Genomic DNA, 17,421 nt, shown 5'->3' with positions numbered 1-17,421 from the left:
TGACCGTGATATTATTTGATAAAAATATTATAAATTTAAGTATTATATATTATTTGATAAAAGTTATTTTAATAAAAAGATATTGTAATTGACTGTAGATCATCGGGTCCATAGCTAAGTGGTAGAGCATTTGACTGCAGATCAAGGTCTTTTTTTTTTTTTTTTTAATCGGTGACCTCTTCCTGAAAACAATTTCAGCTAGTTTGGTCAACTCTTGGTTAAGGGGGTGTTTGTTTAACTTACAAAATTAGCTTATAAGCATTTAAAATTTTAAATAATTACGTATTTAATTAAAGTATTTATAAGTTATTGCTAAGTAATCGACGTGTTGACAAAATATAATTTATAAGTACATTTTATTATAAAATGACTAAAAATGGTATACATTAAATAAGAGTATACTATAAAATTTTAAAATTAAATAAAGATAATGTAATTATATACTTGATCAAACTAACTTATAAAACGAGTGTTCATAAAAAAAAAAAATAAAAAAAAAATTTACTTATAAACTCAAAAAAATTATAAACAAGCAAATAACTAATTTTAAAATATAAGTTGAGACAACACTCCTAAAACATATTCAATTATTATTTTAATAGTTAAATAATACTCTGCCAAGGTTCATAGCAGTGAGCAGTGAACATGAGAGCTATAGCGGCGCCCTGGCCAATTTCAACAGGAACTAACAATTTAAGCAAAGTTACTAGAAAAATAAAATAAACCACATAAATCTGACACAAAATCTAGAATGATACTCTTTAAGAAAAAAAAAAAAAAAGGTTTAAGTCAACTGCTTCTGTGACAAAACTGCCCTCATTTCATCTCTCCATAACACAGTCTTCGCTCTCATCATGCCAGAATACAGAAAAATATTTATGCTGCTACAGAACGAGCCAAAAAAAGCTTCTCCAAGTGAGTAATCGATGCATAACAATTTTGAATTTGAATGAAGCACAAAATTAAGCATGATATAACGTCGACCACAACACTTCTATCCATATAATAAGCACAGAAGCGTACATGCCCCAGTTCTCTAAACTTCTCGGGATTAACGAATAATTTAGCTCGCCAAGAAAAGGCCTCTGAATTTTTCAGTCACTTTTATATTTTTATGTAACGCTCCAAATTATGTGCATGTTCATTCACGATATCACTAGACACTGTATCTTCAGCTAGTTTGACTGCCGTTTGAGACAGTTGAAAGTTCTCCGCTGTGTATTGCAGCTTCCTCGCAGTTTCTTCTTCCCCAACAATCACAAGAGATTCTAACAACGATCTAAGCTCATCTTTGCTCCATCCGTTAGAGACATGCCCTTCAAATGGTCTACCAGAGCCAACTCCTCCCCAGGACTACAAAATGAATCAAGTACAAGTTCACCAAAAGATTGTGACTGGAGATGATATATAGCAACCAATAAAGAATACGATGTCAGAAGGCCTCAAAGGCAAAATTACCTGCCAGGACGGATTTTCCCTCTATTCTCTGGCGCTTTGCATCTCTTGCCCTGCTAGCTGCAATTGTGGCGGTGGAGCAGCAGAACCTTCCTTGTCCTGTTCAAGGAAACAATACAACCCACTTGAAGCAACTCAAATTGATATAAGAAACAAGGATTTGTAAATGATAATAAAAGTTTATTAAAAGGAAAGAGAACAAAATAAGGAGTTGCAAGAATTCGGTTCAGTTACAGAACAACCAGATCAGAAATCAGTTGATCAATTAACAAACTGTATCACCAATTATATAGTTACATTTTTTTTATTATTAAAGTAAGCACAACTTATCATTTGCAAATTATAAATCTCGAGGTATGTGTTGCCATTAATGTTGCAGCAAGCTTCTTACTACAGGGCCCTCACACTGAGTAAACTGGGTATGTATGAGTGTATGTCAATATAAACTGCAATCAAGCTAAACGAGAAGCCACAAAAACCAAGAGCCTAGTAAAGAAAGATGAACTAAGGAGGCGAAGCATGTGACATAAATGTATAAAAGGCATACCCTGTTGTGTACACACTCATTCCACTGAAAGTACTACTAGATTCTGAAACAGTATCATCATCAAGATCATTCATTGTTCGATCCTCTGCTTGGAGCTTTGCTGCAAGCAGTAATCTTCTTTGTCGAACAGCTAGGTAGCGGGCCAAGTACTTTCCTACTTTCTCCAAACCTTCCTTGTATTCACCAATCACATAGTTTGCACATTCCAGAGATGCATTCTTCACTTCTGAGATTAAATCCTCTCTCATGTGCATGAAAGCAACCCTCAAAGCTTCCTCCCAGTCTCTTGCACTAATTAACAAATTTATCCCACTGTTAACATCCTGACAATATTCCAAAGCAATTTTGGCAGCTTCCCCTGGTTTACCTAGGGCTTGGAGTTCTTCACAGAGCTCATGAGCCAGTTGTACTACCTCCTCTTTTCCCAATTTGAGAAGCCCAGCAACTGTCAGTACTCCTCTCCAGTTACCACAAGCATGATATGCCTTCATAGCCTTTTCCAAACTAGTACAACATAAATAAGTTGTAGCAGCATCCTCAAAGCATTTCTCATCACTAAGATGATCTGCCCAAGCCTCGAGGACTTGTCCCCTCTTGACAGGATCTGTAATCAGTTGAAGCCCCAGGGGGAAGAGTTGAGGATATTTTTGCATGAGGTCCAAACAATCTGCATAGTAAGCATCACCCAAGGAAACAAGGTGTTTGAGAGCATTCTCAAACTTATGCAGCCTAAGGTCAATATTATAGCGCATCAAGAGAGCTGGCATGCGTTCCAATTCTTGAAGAAAAGGAAGAAACTCCTTTGGGTCCCTTTGGGAATTTAAGGCCACAATAGCTGCAAGGTTCAAATCATAAAGGCCTAGAGCAGCTTCATAAACGGCCTCAGGATCTGATAACCACAGAAGATGCTTCAATGCCTCTTCAGCAGAAGGGTAAAACATGCTCCTTGGGTGATCAGAACCTAATAATTCAGTTTCACGAATAACTTTTATTCGTTCTAAAGCTTCTTCAAGAGCTGGGGGATCACTACGAGCTAGGGTAGTCAAAATGCAAAGTTCCCTGGCTGAACTTTCTGGTACCTGATCCTCGAGGGCCTTCCTTATGGCCAGCAAGACTGAAGATACCTTGTTAGCTTCAGAATCCCTGAAATCTTTGGCTTGCACATCTTTAGACTCCTTATGGCAAGGCAGAGAGAGAAATTCAAATTTTTTGTATAAAGTTTCTGTAATATTTTCATTCTTTATGGCACAAACAAACTCAGTTATGTGGCTCAAATTCTTAACCTGCTTAACAAACTCCAAAGCTGATTGGAGAAATTCTTGCCAACCACAATAGTCAACAATAACATTAAAGTCAATCCTATGCCGCCTCACCATAACTAATGCATCTCCGAAGCGTTGCTGGATCAACGCATTGACAATTGAAGACAGTACCAATTTTCTAGGGTAGATGCATTCTAGGTTTCCCCGGGTTGTTTGTAATATGACCGCAGCTTCATCTCCATGCAGGACACCAACAATTTTCGCACCTCTTTCCCAAATATTTATAAAGCTAATGCTTTCTTCTTCTTTTCTTCTACTAGCAACATGTATGAAGTTTTCATACTTCAACTCTAATTCTCCGCGCAATATATGACTAATGTCAACAATAAAGAGTAAATCTTGTTTAGTTGCAAGGATCAAATGTGAGATCACTTTGTCATCCAACTTTGAGTAAAATGAGAAACTGCTGCAGTTGTTGCATATGATTTTCCCACTAACTTGCAGCCGACCAACATCATCAAGTCCAAAGAGCAAAGGCCTCAATGGCCCATCGGTACCAACCGGAACCACACTCATCCAAGGGCAAGATGATGAAAAGCTTATATCATCATGTTTTACAGCATCTCTACTTATGCCCAGTTTTGAAGTGTACTCAACAATTTTTCCACCACCAAACTGAAGAAATGCTGAACATCTTTTAGCAGGATTTGGAGCAATGCCAATCACAAACCCTTCTAGGGAATTTTGGTTGGAAATTTTAGCATGCCATCCAGAACACGTAGTTAAACCTGGGGCTTGATCCTCAGAACATTCAAGTGTGATCTCCTGCATATAGAAACCAAGAAGTGCAGCCTCACTTGATGTGGCTCGAGAAGAGCAATTGCTATGGCTGAAACCATAATGAGAAACAGAAAGGAGAACATGTGAGTCCAGCCATATCAGATGTATGAATGATCCAAATGCTATATCAGAAATGGAAGCTTCAACAAAAAATTCTTTGCCATCCATTTCTTCCCACATATCAGAAGCAGGAAGCTCCGCGACACACAAACAACCATCAGACAAAGATGCAGCCAGACAATTCTTAGAACTATTGGTATAGAAAGCCATCTCTTGGACAGCAGCTGGAAATTTCAGGCTAAACAAATACATAGGAGGTGGAATTAAGGATAAAGAAAGGGGGGTTACAAGAATCTTGGAGCCATCAATGACTAATGCAGTTGAGTTCTCCATGACAGCTGTTGTCCAAATGAAGTCACAAATTGTAATTTGCCCATCAAGAGTCCAACATATCAACTGCAATGGCTTTGTTGGATGCCACATCAACCTCATGCCATCCTGCCTCAAGTATCTAATTTCATGCTTTAAGTACCAGTGATTGTTGCTGAAAAACCAGATCTTAACAAAGTCATAATTCCCACACCTGACAACAGCTGCAAGAAGATCTGAGCCGCTGTTCCACTTCAAAATTTCTACTGTTGCATCTATTTGCTCATTAATGCTGAAGGAACTTCTTTCTAACCCATTCCTCTCAAAGAAAGCTATTGAAGGACACTTATTCTCCACTGTTCGATCATAGACAACTGCAATTTTTGCTCCACTGGGCATCCATTCTAAAACTGCTCCCATGAATACCTTTGGTTCTGAAGAACCTTGCAATGTCCCAGAATCTCGTTCCCAGACCTTAAGCCTCTTATGCAAGGAAGTAGAATCACTCGACTCATTTAGAGTGGCAAAGTATTTCCCATCACCTCGCCAAGAAATGGGACTCTCAGATGTATATGTGGATGAAAAATCTGGTTCACCTGAAATAAAGCCAAGGCCTTGTCCATAAATCTTCTAAGTATCACAAAGATGCATAATGCAATGTCCTATGAGAAAGTATATAAAGGGACATTTGAGCACACAAATGCCTCCAATGGTGGAGATGATATAGGCAATCAAATGCAATCAACCAATTATGAGCTTTTCAGAATGGATACATAGTAGCTAATTAGTTAAAGATATTTTCTTGTTAAGAAGCATCACATATACACACAATGTAAATTTGTGATTCCTTATCCTCACTAGCCAGATAGTACATTCCAAAAACCTATAATGGCACCATGCTTCAACAGTTGTACGGAAAAAGAAAATAAATAACCAGAGAAGAATGGAAAAAGGTCCTTACGTACGTCAACACCTTCAGGAAGATCCTCCAGTGGATTCTCATATAACAAATCCCAATCATGAGTCATCACTAGTAACTGCCCAAAACCAGAGATTACAGCAAGCAGATCTCCATCTGGACTAGGTGATATGCACCTAACACCACCCTCAACCTTACCAACAACTTCTGTTGAATTACCATCCACACCATGCAGCTGTAGAAGTCCATCAGAAGTTCCCACTATCAGCGCTTCTTTCTCCATAAGATAATCAAAAGACGTAATAAAGTCCCCAGCCTCCAACTCAACTTGATCAACTTCTGCAGAAATTGAAGTCTTAGCCGGCACTCTTTCATTCTGTACATACATCAACTCCAATAATCAAAAAAGGATATTTTTCCATAAGACGAATAGTACCTGCCATGAACTTTAGTCCTACAGCTCCAGCATGCCTCAAAGTTACAACACATAAAACTTCCCAAAACATAAGCTGATATAACTCTATATCTAACTTAAGTATAGTGCCACTGTACTAATTTGGTAAAGGTGCCAGGCCAGAGACAACATGAAAGTTCATGATCACAATTTTTATAACAACTGTTACAAAAGCATTATCAAATAAAACCGAAATATCTTCATTTGTAACCAAAATTCAAAACGGTAATGTTACTGGAACTGGACGGAGTTTGAGCCTCACTAAAAGCACTAATTTAATCTCCTGAAGCATAATATTAATATCCAATGAATGTGTTTTCGATAATGAAAAACCTTTTCTTTCGAGTAACTCTTTGCGTAGACAATCATATAATATATTTGAAACAAGAAGAAACAGAGAAAGTGAGAGCTTAGCTTACTTGAAAAGAAGAAAGCTGAACAGTGTAAATGTTATTGGCTGAAGAAGCGAAGAACAATCGGTTCCGCTCGATGTCCAAAGCTGAGAACAGTAGAGTTTCTTCCTTTGGTGGTAACTCCAGATTCAGAGAAACCTCTGAGTAGAGTTTCAGATTTTTCATGATGAATTATCAAATATTCCAAGTAATATAAATTAAAATTAGGGTTTGGAGGGTTTAAGCTTCCAAAGGAAAGCTTTGAAACAAGGATCAGAAGTTGATAAAGAGTACGTCCAGTGGGTAACCTAGGTGAAATTTGTAAAAGTGACCACATGTCAACCTTTTAGAGAAACCCTTCAATATAAAACCATTGTAAATACTTTAAAACGAGTAAACGACATGTTCCCACCCAAGGTTTAGCAAAGCTACAAGGTCCCACCCCAGATTTCATTTATTCCAGATTCCCACCCTTAGTTAAACACCATCAATGACTGTTCAACTAAGGGTGGGAATCTGAAAAACTGACTTACACCTTTTATTGAGCAGGTGATAGACGCGACTTCGAGCTTCAATTTTCGACGAACAGAAAGTAAAAAAGGGCCAAACAACTACCCACACAAACTACAACACAAGAAGAGCATTTTGGTGTAGTCTGATGACGTTGATTGCTCTCTGATCAAACAAAACACGACCGAGAAGATGCCCAAAATCACAAGTGGCAAGTGTGGGAGTGGTTGAAAATGTGAGTGATGACGGCAAGTGGAGGTATGGGTTTTGTAGAGGAGATCGTGGGAGAGTCTAACGGTGGTTTTAGAAGTTATTTTATAGTTTGGGATCAGTCATAAAAAGCAAAAATCCGACGGCTTGGGTGATGTTAACGTGAGTCGTTTCTTGCTAACATGAGCCCATTTTTTACTTAAAAGAGCACCAACTCCCGTTAGCGTGCTAACATGAGCCTCAATAGAGTGAACAGTTAAAATTTAAGGAAACGATATTAATTTAATGGTGGGAATTGGAATGAAGAAAACCAGGGGTGAAAATTTGCAATGGCGCTAAACCTTGGGTGGGACCATGTGGTTTATGCCTTTAAAAATAACCAAACATTTGGCAACATATCATTTAAACTCCTGATGCTGTTGTTTAATATTATGGTGAGTCTATCATTTAAATCCCCTGGTTGTAGAAATTTTCATTTAATCGCTGTAATTTGCTAATATTAAATAAGTCCAGAGTGGAGAAGGGAGATTCATTATGTCCAACCCCTAAATTAGAATCATTAAGTGAAGGGATATGTATATGTATATGTATATGTATATATAAAAAGGTCATTTTGTTATTCACGACACAACTTTAAAATTAACCAAAATACGAAATTTAAACCCTTTAGCCACCTCCATGTTAAAAGAGTAGACAGCAGCAAAATTTTCTAAAAAATCATACCAGTGAACTTAAGAGGATTCAATTTCATGCATAAACCATTGTTTTAGCACTTATCCTGGAAACCAAGCAGATTTTCTGTAGCGCCATACTTCTGGTGAGTCTATGATAAACGAAGTAAGAAGAGGTGACATTCTTTCTTAACAGATCAGATTAAACAAGCATTAGATGTCTTTGTTTCCTTCAAAAAGTCAGTAACATTATCAAAAAGACAGGGTATAGTGAAGCGAAATTTTCCGACTCTTTTCATCTCAACTACATGAACAAGTATCTGGGTAGTTACAATTACGCGAAACATGAGAAAACAGTACTAAGCTTATCCTTTAGTATAAGGGGAACTGGGAAAAATACAAAAGAAATGAAGCAAACTGAACCAAAAAAAACAACAGACTAAAAGAGGGAGGGAGTAAACCTCAGCTAACCTTCACAAAAGCAGTAACCTAACTGATCAACGCTAAAACCTATTAAACTATACTACTATCTTCATTTATTTCCTAGTTTCACAACTAATAGCAAAAATTGTATCCACCCTACGGGTGTCTTGTCAGCAATACATACATCCAGTGTCGTAACATGCTATCATCTACATCTATGGCCTCCCCAACCAGTAATCATCAGATCTGAACTAAAAGTTCCCCCGGTAAATGCTGTTTCTAACAATTGTGCAATATTAAATAAAAGACTTCAAAAAAGTTCTATACCCTTTGCTCTTGCTGCTTCAACAATGTTGTTCATGTCTCCTTTAGTGTTAGATTGGTTATAATAGCATTTCCACAACTTGATGGAGAATGGATATACAGATAAAGCTCGCTTGTAAAACCTTTCAGAGATGCCCTCAATACCGCTTACATTGCCCAAAATATATGCAGCTTCTACCCATACATACTCTGGAGCAATGGGCATGGCTTGAAAAAGCGCACTGACCAATGTTGAGGAGGCCCAGAACAAAACACTGGCCGGTGTAACATCACCAGGGTTGTCACCTCCACTGAGCAGCTTACAAACAGAAAACGCCAATGGGTAGTTGGATGGTACAATCTCCATAATGGCTTCAACAAAGTCAACTAGATCCTTTAGCTTACAAAACGTTTGGGGTAAAAGAGATGGACCATACCACACTTCAAGAACCAAATTCACCAGAGAAGAATCAGTCGGAATTGGACTTAGCAGGTTAGTAACTAGCTGCCGGACTCTTGGCTTATCAATGTTGTTAATAAAGTGTCTAGGCAACGGTTTGGGGCAAGGAAAAGAGCGGGCAGTGTCCAAATAACGCTTCAAAAGGTTCAGCAGCCAAACTGCATCTCCTTTTGGTCCTGACTTATCAGTAAGCAAAAACATGGCATGCTCTCTAACACAATGATTAAAATTCTCAGGAGCTGCAAGCTTCAATGCCCTATCAATAGCTAACCAGGCATCATTGAAATGGTTCTGCAATAACCTATGGAGAGAGAGATTGAGCAATCCAAACATTACATCCATTTGGTTTTTACTAGACACTGAAAAGTCTAGATTTGATGCTGAAGTGGATTCTGGCGAGCCATGAGAGATCTCATTATCCATGGCATCCAAATTGTCAACTTCAGAGTATTGAACCTTCCAAACAGAGTGAAACCAACGGTCCATAAGTTCTTTTGCAAAGCCAGGTCTTCCATTCAGGAGGGCATACTCAGCATATTGATTCCATATACACTGAATTCCAGGGACTTCTTTAGGCCACTTCATAAGAGCTCCCTCAAAACCCATAAAACTTGAATCACCAAAATCACGTTTCTGCAAGCGCACTGATGTCAGAACAAGTTCTAAGCAAGACGGGTATAACTTAATGTATTTGTCCAGCAAATTCCAACTGCATTCTAAGTCATCAAGCGCTACCATACACCTAACATGGCAAACAGCAAAAAGTTGTCCTGATCTGAGATTGGCTTCACTCTTAGGTGATTCATTATTGAAATAAGCTTCAACAGAATCCACTGCTATTTCAGCCAGCTTCACAGCCCTCTGCTTCTCATCATTTACTAAGTGAATGGAAGGCCATTCAATTGCAAGGAGTTCTTTCTCACATTCAAACCGCTGTACAACAGCATCGGGCAGTTTCCTGTAAATAACTAAATACACACAAGAAACCCAGAATATAAGTTTGTCAGAAATGGTCAAACATGTGAGGATATCAGAGAGCAACAGGCTATGAGGTTCTTTAGAACTTGTTTCAGCAAGGGAGAGTCCAGAGATTCTCTGGATGGCCTTCTCAATATTCCCGGACATGCACAAACACTCCACCATCTGCAAAAATAGGTCTAAGATGCATGCACTAGCATGCCTTTCATCTCCATCAGAGGCAGATGCATGGCGGCAGAGCGCTGAAAGAGCAGCATCATACGCATCCAACCGATCATCAAGCTGTATCCTACTGTTGATGTACATAAGCCAAAGTCCATAAGATCCTTCATTGTGTTTGACCTGAAGACCAAGAGGAGAAGAGTATCCATAGAAGAATTTGTATTTCAATTTTAAATTTTAATACCAAACTTTTATAATAATATTCACAAAAAGTGTGAGAGAGAAAGCCACATTATGAAATTCAACACAGATACAACATAAATAAACCACCTATATAGAAATTCCCTCCAATTATTAACTGGCCAAAATGTGGGCAAAAAGCATAGCCAGTAGAAATTCCCTCCAATTATTAACTGGCCAAAATGTGGGCCAAAAGCATAGCAAGGGGAAATCAGGAAACTTCACAGAGGTGTATGTATTGTTATATATACAACATTTGTTATCAGGAGCAACCAACAACAGCAGTATACAAACAGTGAGTAGCCAAAATATCAACAGCAACTATAGGCATTCACCAAAAAGCATGCAGGAACTGATTCACTCTTCCTAGTATTAGTCCTTGTAAAAGTAGATTTCATATGATAGCATACCGCATGAAAGAACATGTCTTCCTTCCCATATGGCACTGCATTGCTGTGATATATAAGCAGATAAACAATCCAAAGAATTTCAGATGATCGATCTGCCTCAAGAGCTCGTGACAACGCATAGAGGGCCTGCAATACATAAGAATTTGAGACTATTGCAGGAATAAAAGATTATAATCATGATTAGAATACTAAAGGTTAATGATGTAATCAGGCAAGGTTACCTTTCTTATACTCTCTAATCTGCCAGCCTCTTGATTGAGAAAAAGAAGAGCCATTTCCACAGATTGGACATTATTAGGCATAGCTTGTTTCAGTTGCTTCTAGGTATACCATGCAAGAAGGAAACCATGAATGAGAGTGTGAACCAAACAACTTAAAAAAAACAGCTATCATTTGTGATGTAGGAGGAGTTTCAGAGTAAATGAATACAAACAATTATCATATACATGTCAAAGAAATTTTTAATATCATTAAAACCTGATTTAAATATGTATGTCCAATGCAATGAAACCAAAAACAGTGCAATAACAATGAAGAATTTAATTACAATGTTATACACAAACCATTACGCCATCTCTACTCTGAAAATAAGAGAATTGTCTATTCCAACCCCCACACACTTCAATACGTCCATCACTGGAATGCAAGAATTCTGCAGGTAAGTCCTTCTGAAACATATTTGATAACACTAGGGTAATACTGAAACATTTCTGCCAGCATTGTCCGTGTCTTCTAGCTATAACAGACTCATATTGTGAATCAGCTTTCAATATATCTAAACCAACTATATATATTGGTGGAGTCAAATTATCGCAACACTTGGAAGCACCAAAAGAATCCTGTTGATGTATTGTTAACCCAGCCTGACCATCTGCACAAGCAATAGCTTAAATATGAAAGCAAAAAGTAAAAAACAACAGAAATGTTTATTGGAATAATCATACCAGCACCATCAGAATCGCCATGCTGATGCTTATATATTTTTCCATTTGAGAAGTCCTTCACGTGTTGCCAAGGACATTCATCATTGTTGCATTTTCCTCGGAGCTCATACATACAAAGTGGCCAAAATGGGTCAACAGCAAGATTGCAGGTATAAGAGCCAAATTCTCTCCCAAAGATGCTACTAAGACTCTCCTGGTTTGAGTCTTCTATCAAATACCAATCCTGAGGTTCATTAGAGTTGAAACAAGCACCCTCTTCAATGTAAAAGTTATGTGAGTGATTCCGTTGAATTTTAGTCATATTCGATAAAGCAATTGATGATCCAACTTTCAGATGACCAAACACACTCCTCAGGACCAAAGGAGGAGAAAATAATGCAGAAGCAGTTGAAGGGTGAGCTCTTCGGGAAAATTCATTTTCCTTAAAATCAGCAGTAGAGTGAAACTGTAAAGAACTTTTTTCAGCATGGCCCTGATCATGGATCTGAACAGGAGACTCACTAAAACTTCTTTCTGGCTGATCAATGCCTAAAATTAAAAATGAAATTGTACTAAGTGGTTAAGAATAAGAATAATAGTAATGACAACAAAAACAACAAATATAATTATAACTACTAATTACAGTACCAATAATAATAACTGTTTTCCAATAGTTTAAGACACATAATTTTAATCAAGAGAAAAAAAAAAAAAAAAAAAACACGCCAATATTTATAGTAACAGTAAATTAACTTCAGTACTTGCAATAATATTATCATTTTATATTAATAAATACTATTATATTATTAATTGGGATGATCAATCAAACTCTACATTCAGCAGGACACACTAACAATCAAAAAATATTTCTATAAACCAAATGCTGACCACAAACAGTGTCTGTCCAAAGAAAATTACCTCCAATATAATGCTGCTGGCTTTGTCCTCCTTCTGAAGATGGAACACTGCCATTACTTGTCTGCATTTTGTCACTTCCAATGTCATTTTCAGGCCCTCGTTCAACCGAAGGCTCCACATTGTAACATGGACCACTATTCTTTGACAAAGTTCTCACTCCTAGCCGTGCAAACAGTTCAGACCTTAATGTAGCTTCAAGAAGTAAAGAATCCTTGGAGCCATCAATAGATGAACTTTTGTTGACATTGCTATTTTTGTCCATTTGCCTTCCTTCAGAAATTTGTTCCTTTTGATTATCTTCAAAGTTGTGTTGAACAGATTCATGGTCCAAGGGGAATGTCTCTTCATTTTCATCAGCTGAAACATTTAATTCATTGGACGGAGAGCTTAATCCATGAACAACATTCTTAGTTTTACGTGGCAATGGCTCTGATGTACTAGCATCTGGCTCACTGCAAGGTTCAGACCCCAAATTTTGACCACTTGCATGCTGATAAGACGTAATGAGGGGAGCACCATTGACACATTGGATATTCGAATCATAACCTAGTCGATTAAATCCATCATAGGCAGACTGCACCTGATGGCTTGATGTCGGGATTAAGTCCATATTTTCAGATACGTGATTTGACAAATCCAACCCATTCCCAACAGGTTCATGCAGTCCAGAAGACCATAGTAAGTTGGATTCATCCATCATAAAAGAACGAAAGCGAGCTGAACACAGTTCTCTCTGACGATAAAGTTTAGTACATCTCATATTAGCCTCAATCAAAGCCCTTTGGGCTTTACGATAAGCTTTAAGAGCATTTCTTTCTTCAATTTCACACATGCGCCGATGCTCTTGTGCTTCCTCCAGCTCTTTGTCCGTCAATTCCTCCATGTCAAGTATTGATTGTACATCCATATTGCCATGTCCTGAGACATTGGCATCACCCAGACAGTTCCACAAACTTGCATTATTCACCTGGTAGAAGGTTTCAACACGTTTAGAATGAAAATAAAGAATCATTGAAAGATATACCATAGACATTGTAGACCTCCAATCAGCTATATGAATCCTAGAAACACACCTGGCATAAATCATGGAACGAAGAATCAACAGTCTTATCACCAGAAATAGCTTTACAATGGTCACTGCTTTTCATTACATTCTGTTCTCCAATTGCTTTGTTTGGAAAAGAATTTGGTGTAGGATGTCCACCAGTTTTACTTGGATGATTTACCAACATTTTATCCTGTAAAGTTACATAATATCAATAATTAAGCCAAAACCAATCCTGATATAGCAACCATTCAAGCAATGGTGACTGTTTGAACTTAATACTAAATTTAAGAAAAAAATGACTACAGTTATCTATTTGAAACACTAGTACCACAACTTCCAAAGCTGGGAACAGAGAAATTTAACCTCCTGGTAGACAAAGATTTATACAGTAAAAATTGGTATTACAACCATACAATATAGTTCAACAACAAAAGTCCATTTACAAGTAGGAGACAACATTCCTCTCCTAGTATAAAAAAAAAAAAAATGTACAATACTTCATGAAGCTTCATATCTATCTTGTAAAAAGTGCAAATGCACATGATCCTTGCCACCAAATTTCTACTATTACATAGACTGGACAATACCAAGCATGACTGTAACAAACCTATAATATAAGCAAGGCCAAGCAAAGGTCACTGAATACATAAATGTAGAGCAATTGCAGTAAAAATGATACACAAGAAGCAGGATCCTTATAGGTCAACCATACAATCACAAAATGCAACTTAACAAACCTTAAGCAATTTATTCCTCAAACATTAACTTACTAAATTCTTTGGCAAAGAACTGGACATTTTATTTGCCGGTGCTGCGATTTGGTTTAACACAACAGGATCCAGCCTTCTATCCCTATCAGATTGATTGCCACTAGAATTGATATCAGCAACTGCAGAAAAGGTCAGTCCTATTCGTTATTGCATCTCAAATGTTCTATAGTATAACACTCCAATTATAGAGAAATAACAAAATGGTTACCATCTTTCACCGATCTAGGTCTATTTTCTGGCAGAACATCAATACGTTTATCATCCTGCTTGTGTTGCTTAACAATGCTTGACTCTATTCTGCTTACAGGAATGTCTTTCTGTATATGATCAACTTTATTTCTGTCACGCATACTGTTCTCCAATGTAGGCTCTTTCACTGGCATAATAGATATTGCAGCAGGAATTTCTTGATGGCTATCTGAAGTTATCCGGTGAGAATAAGATCCACTTACTTTCAAGCGTTTCTTGTCTGGTACTTTTCGTTCCAACTGTCCAACATCTGCAGAAGGCAATTGATATTTCCTTGCTGCTTCCTTGCCTAGATTCATAGCATGATAATCCCTGCATTGCACAACAGCCAAATCTTTATTTTGCTGGGCAGCCTTAAGCTTTAGTTCACTTTCCCGAAGTGCTATCTGCTGCCTCAAGTCCTGAAGCTTACTGTTTTTCAAACCCACTCCTGGGTCAAAACCACGCTCTTGGCTTCCTAATTTTTTGTTAGGGTTATTAATATTCCTAACTCGAGATCCTTGCTCAGCAGCCCTGGAATTGGCTCCTCCATGAATTTTTGTCATTGACGAGACAAATATACGGTTTGAGGATAACTTCTTGGGTATTATTTTGTTTACATTTTTGGCATTTTGATGTAGTTTGCTGGTTTTCACCACTGACACAGCAGGTGGTTGTCCATAGCTATCCAACCCAGTTGTGATGGATTTAGTCGCAGTTGTTTTTTCTTGCTGGTAGTCATCAGAGTCACTGCCACTGTCACCATCTGAGAAGCTTATCACAAGGTTATTGTTCGACCCTGAAGTAGGAAACCATACAGGATTACCTGATTTAAATTTCACTCGATTCTTCTCAAAACTCTTTTGATTGGTTGGCTGAATGGAAGTTCGGGACTGAATATCAATGGAGCTTGAAAGATTATTGGTAGAAACATTCTTCACTGGAAAGTAGATATAAATCCATCAAAAGATATTTCAGGACAAGCACTTTGTTGTTTACAAGAAAACACAATCTCAACCAACAAGACGGTCACACAGCAAAACTATGAAAATGATAAACAATACACAAGCGGTTAAAAAAGAAAACATATGTACCACGATGGGTTCAACTCCAACTTCATCATTACAGAGCAAAAGACTACATCTCTAGAGAGTGAATATAAGCACTTTATATGTTTCCAAAACCATCATGGTTGTTATTAATTTCACTTATAATATATTGACACATTACCATTTCAATATGTACAAAAATCATATGCAAATACTTTACTAAACCCATAGACTAGATTACAAATAATTATAAGATTCTAAGAGTTTAAATGGAAGCCAAATATATATATAAAAACACCAATACTAACGTAAAAAGTTACAGAAATTGGACCCAAAATAAAGATATACAATCAGAGAACCCAATCCAAAAAAATCCTGATTCTCACATACTATAGCTGGTAAGGCTTACCGGTCCGAGTACCTTGAGTGTGTTTGTTTGTCAGAGTTGTAAAAAGAGTCCCTCCAGGAGGGGCGACAGTACCAATAGATGGTGCAACTGAGCTAGCAGGATTTTCCTATGGGACACAAATAGCTTACTCAGAAATATTCAATTATGAACATGTAAATAACACCAATTTTACTAAAACAATTCTTAAGCAGTAAACTAAAATCCAACTGACCCGAATTAAACTAACAGCACAAATTCAGACTTTCAAAAAATAATATCATGCGAAATCAACTAAGATCAATCAAAGTGCTAACAATAGCTAACTAGCATTCAAAGTGCATTGATCTGATGCTAGATAAGTCCAAATAAAGAAAAATGCAAATGTTTCCATAAATAAGAACAAAAATCTAGTTCCAAAAATACAATTCTAGGTCAAAGATTTTGAAACTTAAAGATGGAAAAAAAAAATACTTCGCTGACCAAACAGAGTTGAAGTTTTCAAGAAGCAAAATGATATTATTTTCTTTTCCCATCAAGGAAACAGCAAACAAGTAATTAAAAACAAAAGAAAGAAATCAAAAAAAAAAAAAAAAGTGTACAGGATGAAATTGGATGAATGGAAGATCAAAATCAAGAAGCGGAAGCAAAATATATTAGGAATTTTGGAAGCAAGAATACGTCGTCGTCTGATGAAGAGAGCTCGCCTTCTTCTCTGGTCTTAGTTGTGAGCTCCTTGATGGGCTTCGCATTCGCAGAAGCTGAGGCCATAGCTTTGACTCTACCCTCACCCATCTCCTCCATTTAATTCTTTTATATTTTATTTTTCTTTCTCTCTCTAGATATTTATTACTTTTTTTAAGAAAAAAAAATTGTTTTCTCCCTCTAAAGTCTGAAATCTGAATATGAGACCAAAGGAAAAAAAAATTACAGATGAGAGGAGAAGACCGAGACTAATTGCTGTTGAAAAGGGAAAGTACAATCATACCCTTTTTATCTTGGAAAATACTCTCACGCTATAACTTTATTACTATAATTTTACCTGCTATTATAACTTATATTATAATCTCCTAGATTACTATAAGTTAAATTAAATTTACTGTTTATAAGTATCTTTGGAGCATATGTTAAATTTAATAATGCTAGAAATATAATTGTTAATTAATTTTAATAATGTTACTAAAACAATTTGCAAACCCATTGGCGAGGACCAAAAGGTCCCAAATCACACAAGCAATAAGCAACGAGTGTGATATGATGATATTAAAGGTTTTTTTTTACAACAATTTCCTCCTTATGGTTTGAGAAAACTTTAATGCATCCTAAAGTTTTGGAAAGTCACAAACACACCCAAAACTATGATGGAATAACTTTGTTTCGTGAAAAAACTATCCTTTGTCTTATATGTTTCTCTCTCCCATGTTATTTATTTTTTAGGGTTAATTGTTAATTTAGTTTTTATATAATAAATTATAATTAAAATAAAACATAAAAT

At 36.9% G+C, this 17,421-nt stretch overlaps 2 protein-coding genes across 4 annotated transcripts; both read right to left on the bottom strand.

The window, feature by feature from the left end:
• Positions 1-620: 620 nt before the first annotated feature.
• LOC116128808 (elongator complex protein 1-like) lies at positions 621-6,605 on the bottom strand. Of its 3 annotated transcripts, none has more exons than XM_031414565.1 (5): positions 6,266-6,605; positions 5,435-5,768; positions 2,003-5,069; positions 1,459-1,554; positions 621-1,353 (listed from the first exon to the last, which is right to left on the bottom strand). In XM_031414565.1, exons 1-4 carry the CDS (start codon positions 6,422-6,424, stop codon positions 1,512-1,514), a joined length of 3,603 nt encoding a protein of 1,200 aa, XP_031270425.1. In that variant the 5' UTR covers positions 6,425-6,605; the 3' UTR covers positions 621-1,353; positions 1,459-1,511. The 3 variants fall into 3 exon arrangements, with proteins under 3 accessions (XP_031270425.1, XP_031270426.1, XP_031270427.1); XM_031414566.1 differs by lacking the exon at positions 6,266-6,605 and adding an exon at positions 5,829-5,864 and having other exon boundaries at positions 5,435-5,731; XM_031414567.1 differs by lacking the exon at positions 6,266-6,605 and having other exon boundaries at positions 5,439-5,568.
• Positions 6,606-7,900: 1,295 nt separating this feature from the next.
• LOC116128886 lies at positions 7,901-16,730 on the bottom strand. Its single transcript, XM_031414653.1, has 11 exons — positions 16,608-16,730; positions 15,951-16,056; positions 14,473-15,432; positions 14,265-14,383; positions 13,520-13,684; positions 12,447-13,413; positions 11,550-12,077; positions 11,169-11,476; positions 10,827-10,925; positions 10,606-10,731; positions 7,901-10,135 (listed from the first exon to the last, which is right to left on the bottom strand). The coding sequence occupies exons 1-11, from the start codon at positions 16,728-16,730 to the stop codon at positions 8,363-8,365; spliced, it is 5,274 nt and encodes a 1,757-aa protein (XP_031270513.1). The 3' UTR covers positions 7,901-8,362.
• Positions 16,731-17,421: the final 691 nt, after the last annotated feature.

This window comes from Pistacia vera, unplaced genomic scaffold (assembly GCF_008641045.1).
Source record: "Pistacia vera cultivar Batoury unplaced genomic scaffold, PisVer_v2 Contig204, whole genome shotgun sequence".
Lineage (NCBI taxonomy): Eukaryota > Viridiplantae > Streptophyta > Magnoliopsida > Sapindales > Anacardiaceae > Pistacia > Pistacia vera.
Note: the sequence above shows the minus strand (reverse complement) of the source record. Positions and strands in the feature narration are given on the sequence as shown.

Coding starts and splice junctions, on each gene's coding strand:
- LOC116128808 (XM_031414565.1), bottom strand. CDS start 6,424: ATGAAAAATCTGAAACTCTACTCAGAGGTTTCTCTGAATCTGGAGTTA. Junction 5,769..6,265: donor TTCAGCTTTCTTCTTTTCAA/GTAAGCTAAGCT, acceptor ATGTATGTACAG/AATGAAAGAGTGCCGGCTAA. Junction 5,070..5,434: donor TCCTGAAGGTGTTGACGTAC/GTAAGGACCTTT, acceptor GCTTTATTTCAG/GTGAACCAGATTTTTCATCC.
- LOC116128886 (XM_031414653.1), bottom strand. CDS start 16,730: ATGGAGGAGATGGGTGAGGGTAGAGTCAAAGCTATGGCCTCAGCTTCT. Junction 10,926..11,168: donor AGAGTAGAGATGGCGTAATG/GTTTGTGTATAA, acceptor TGGTATACCTAG/AAGCAACTGAAACAAGCTAT. Junction 10,732..10,826: donor GATTAGAGAGTATAAGAAAG/GTAACCTTGCCT, acceptor TATGTATTGCAG/GCCCTCTATGCGTTGTCACG.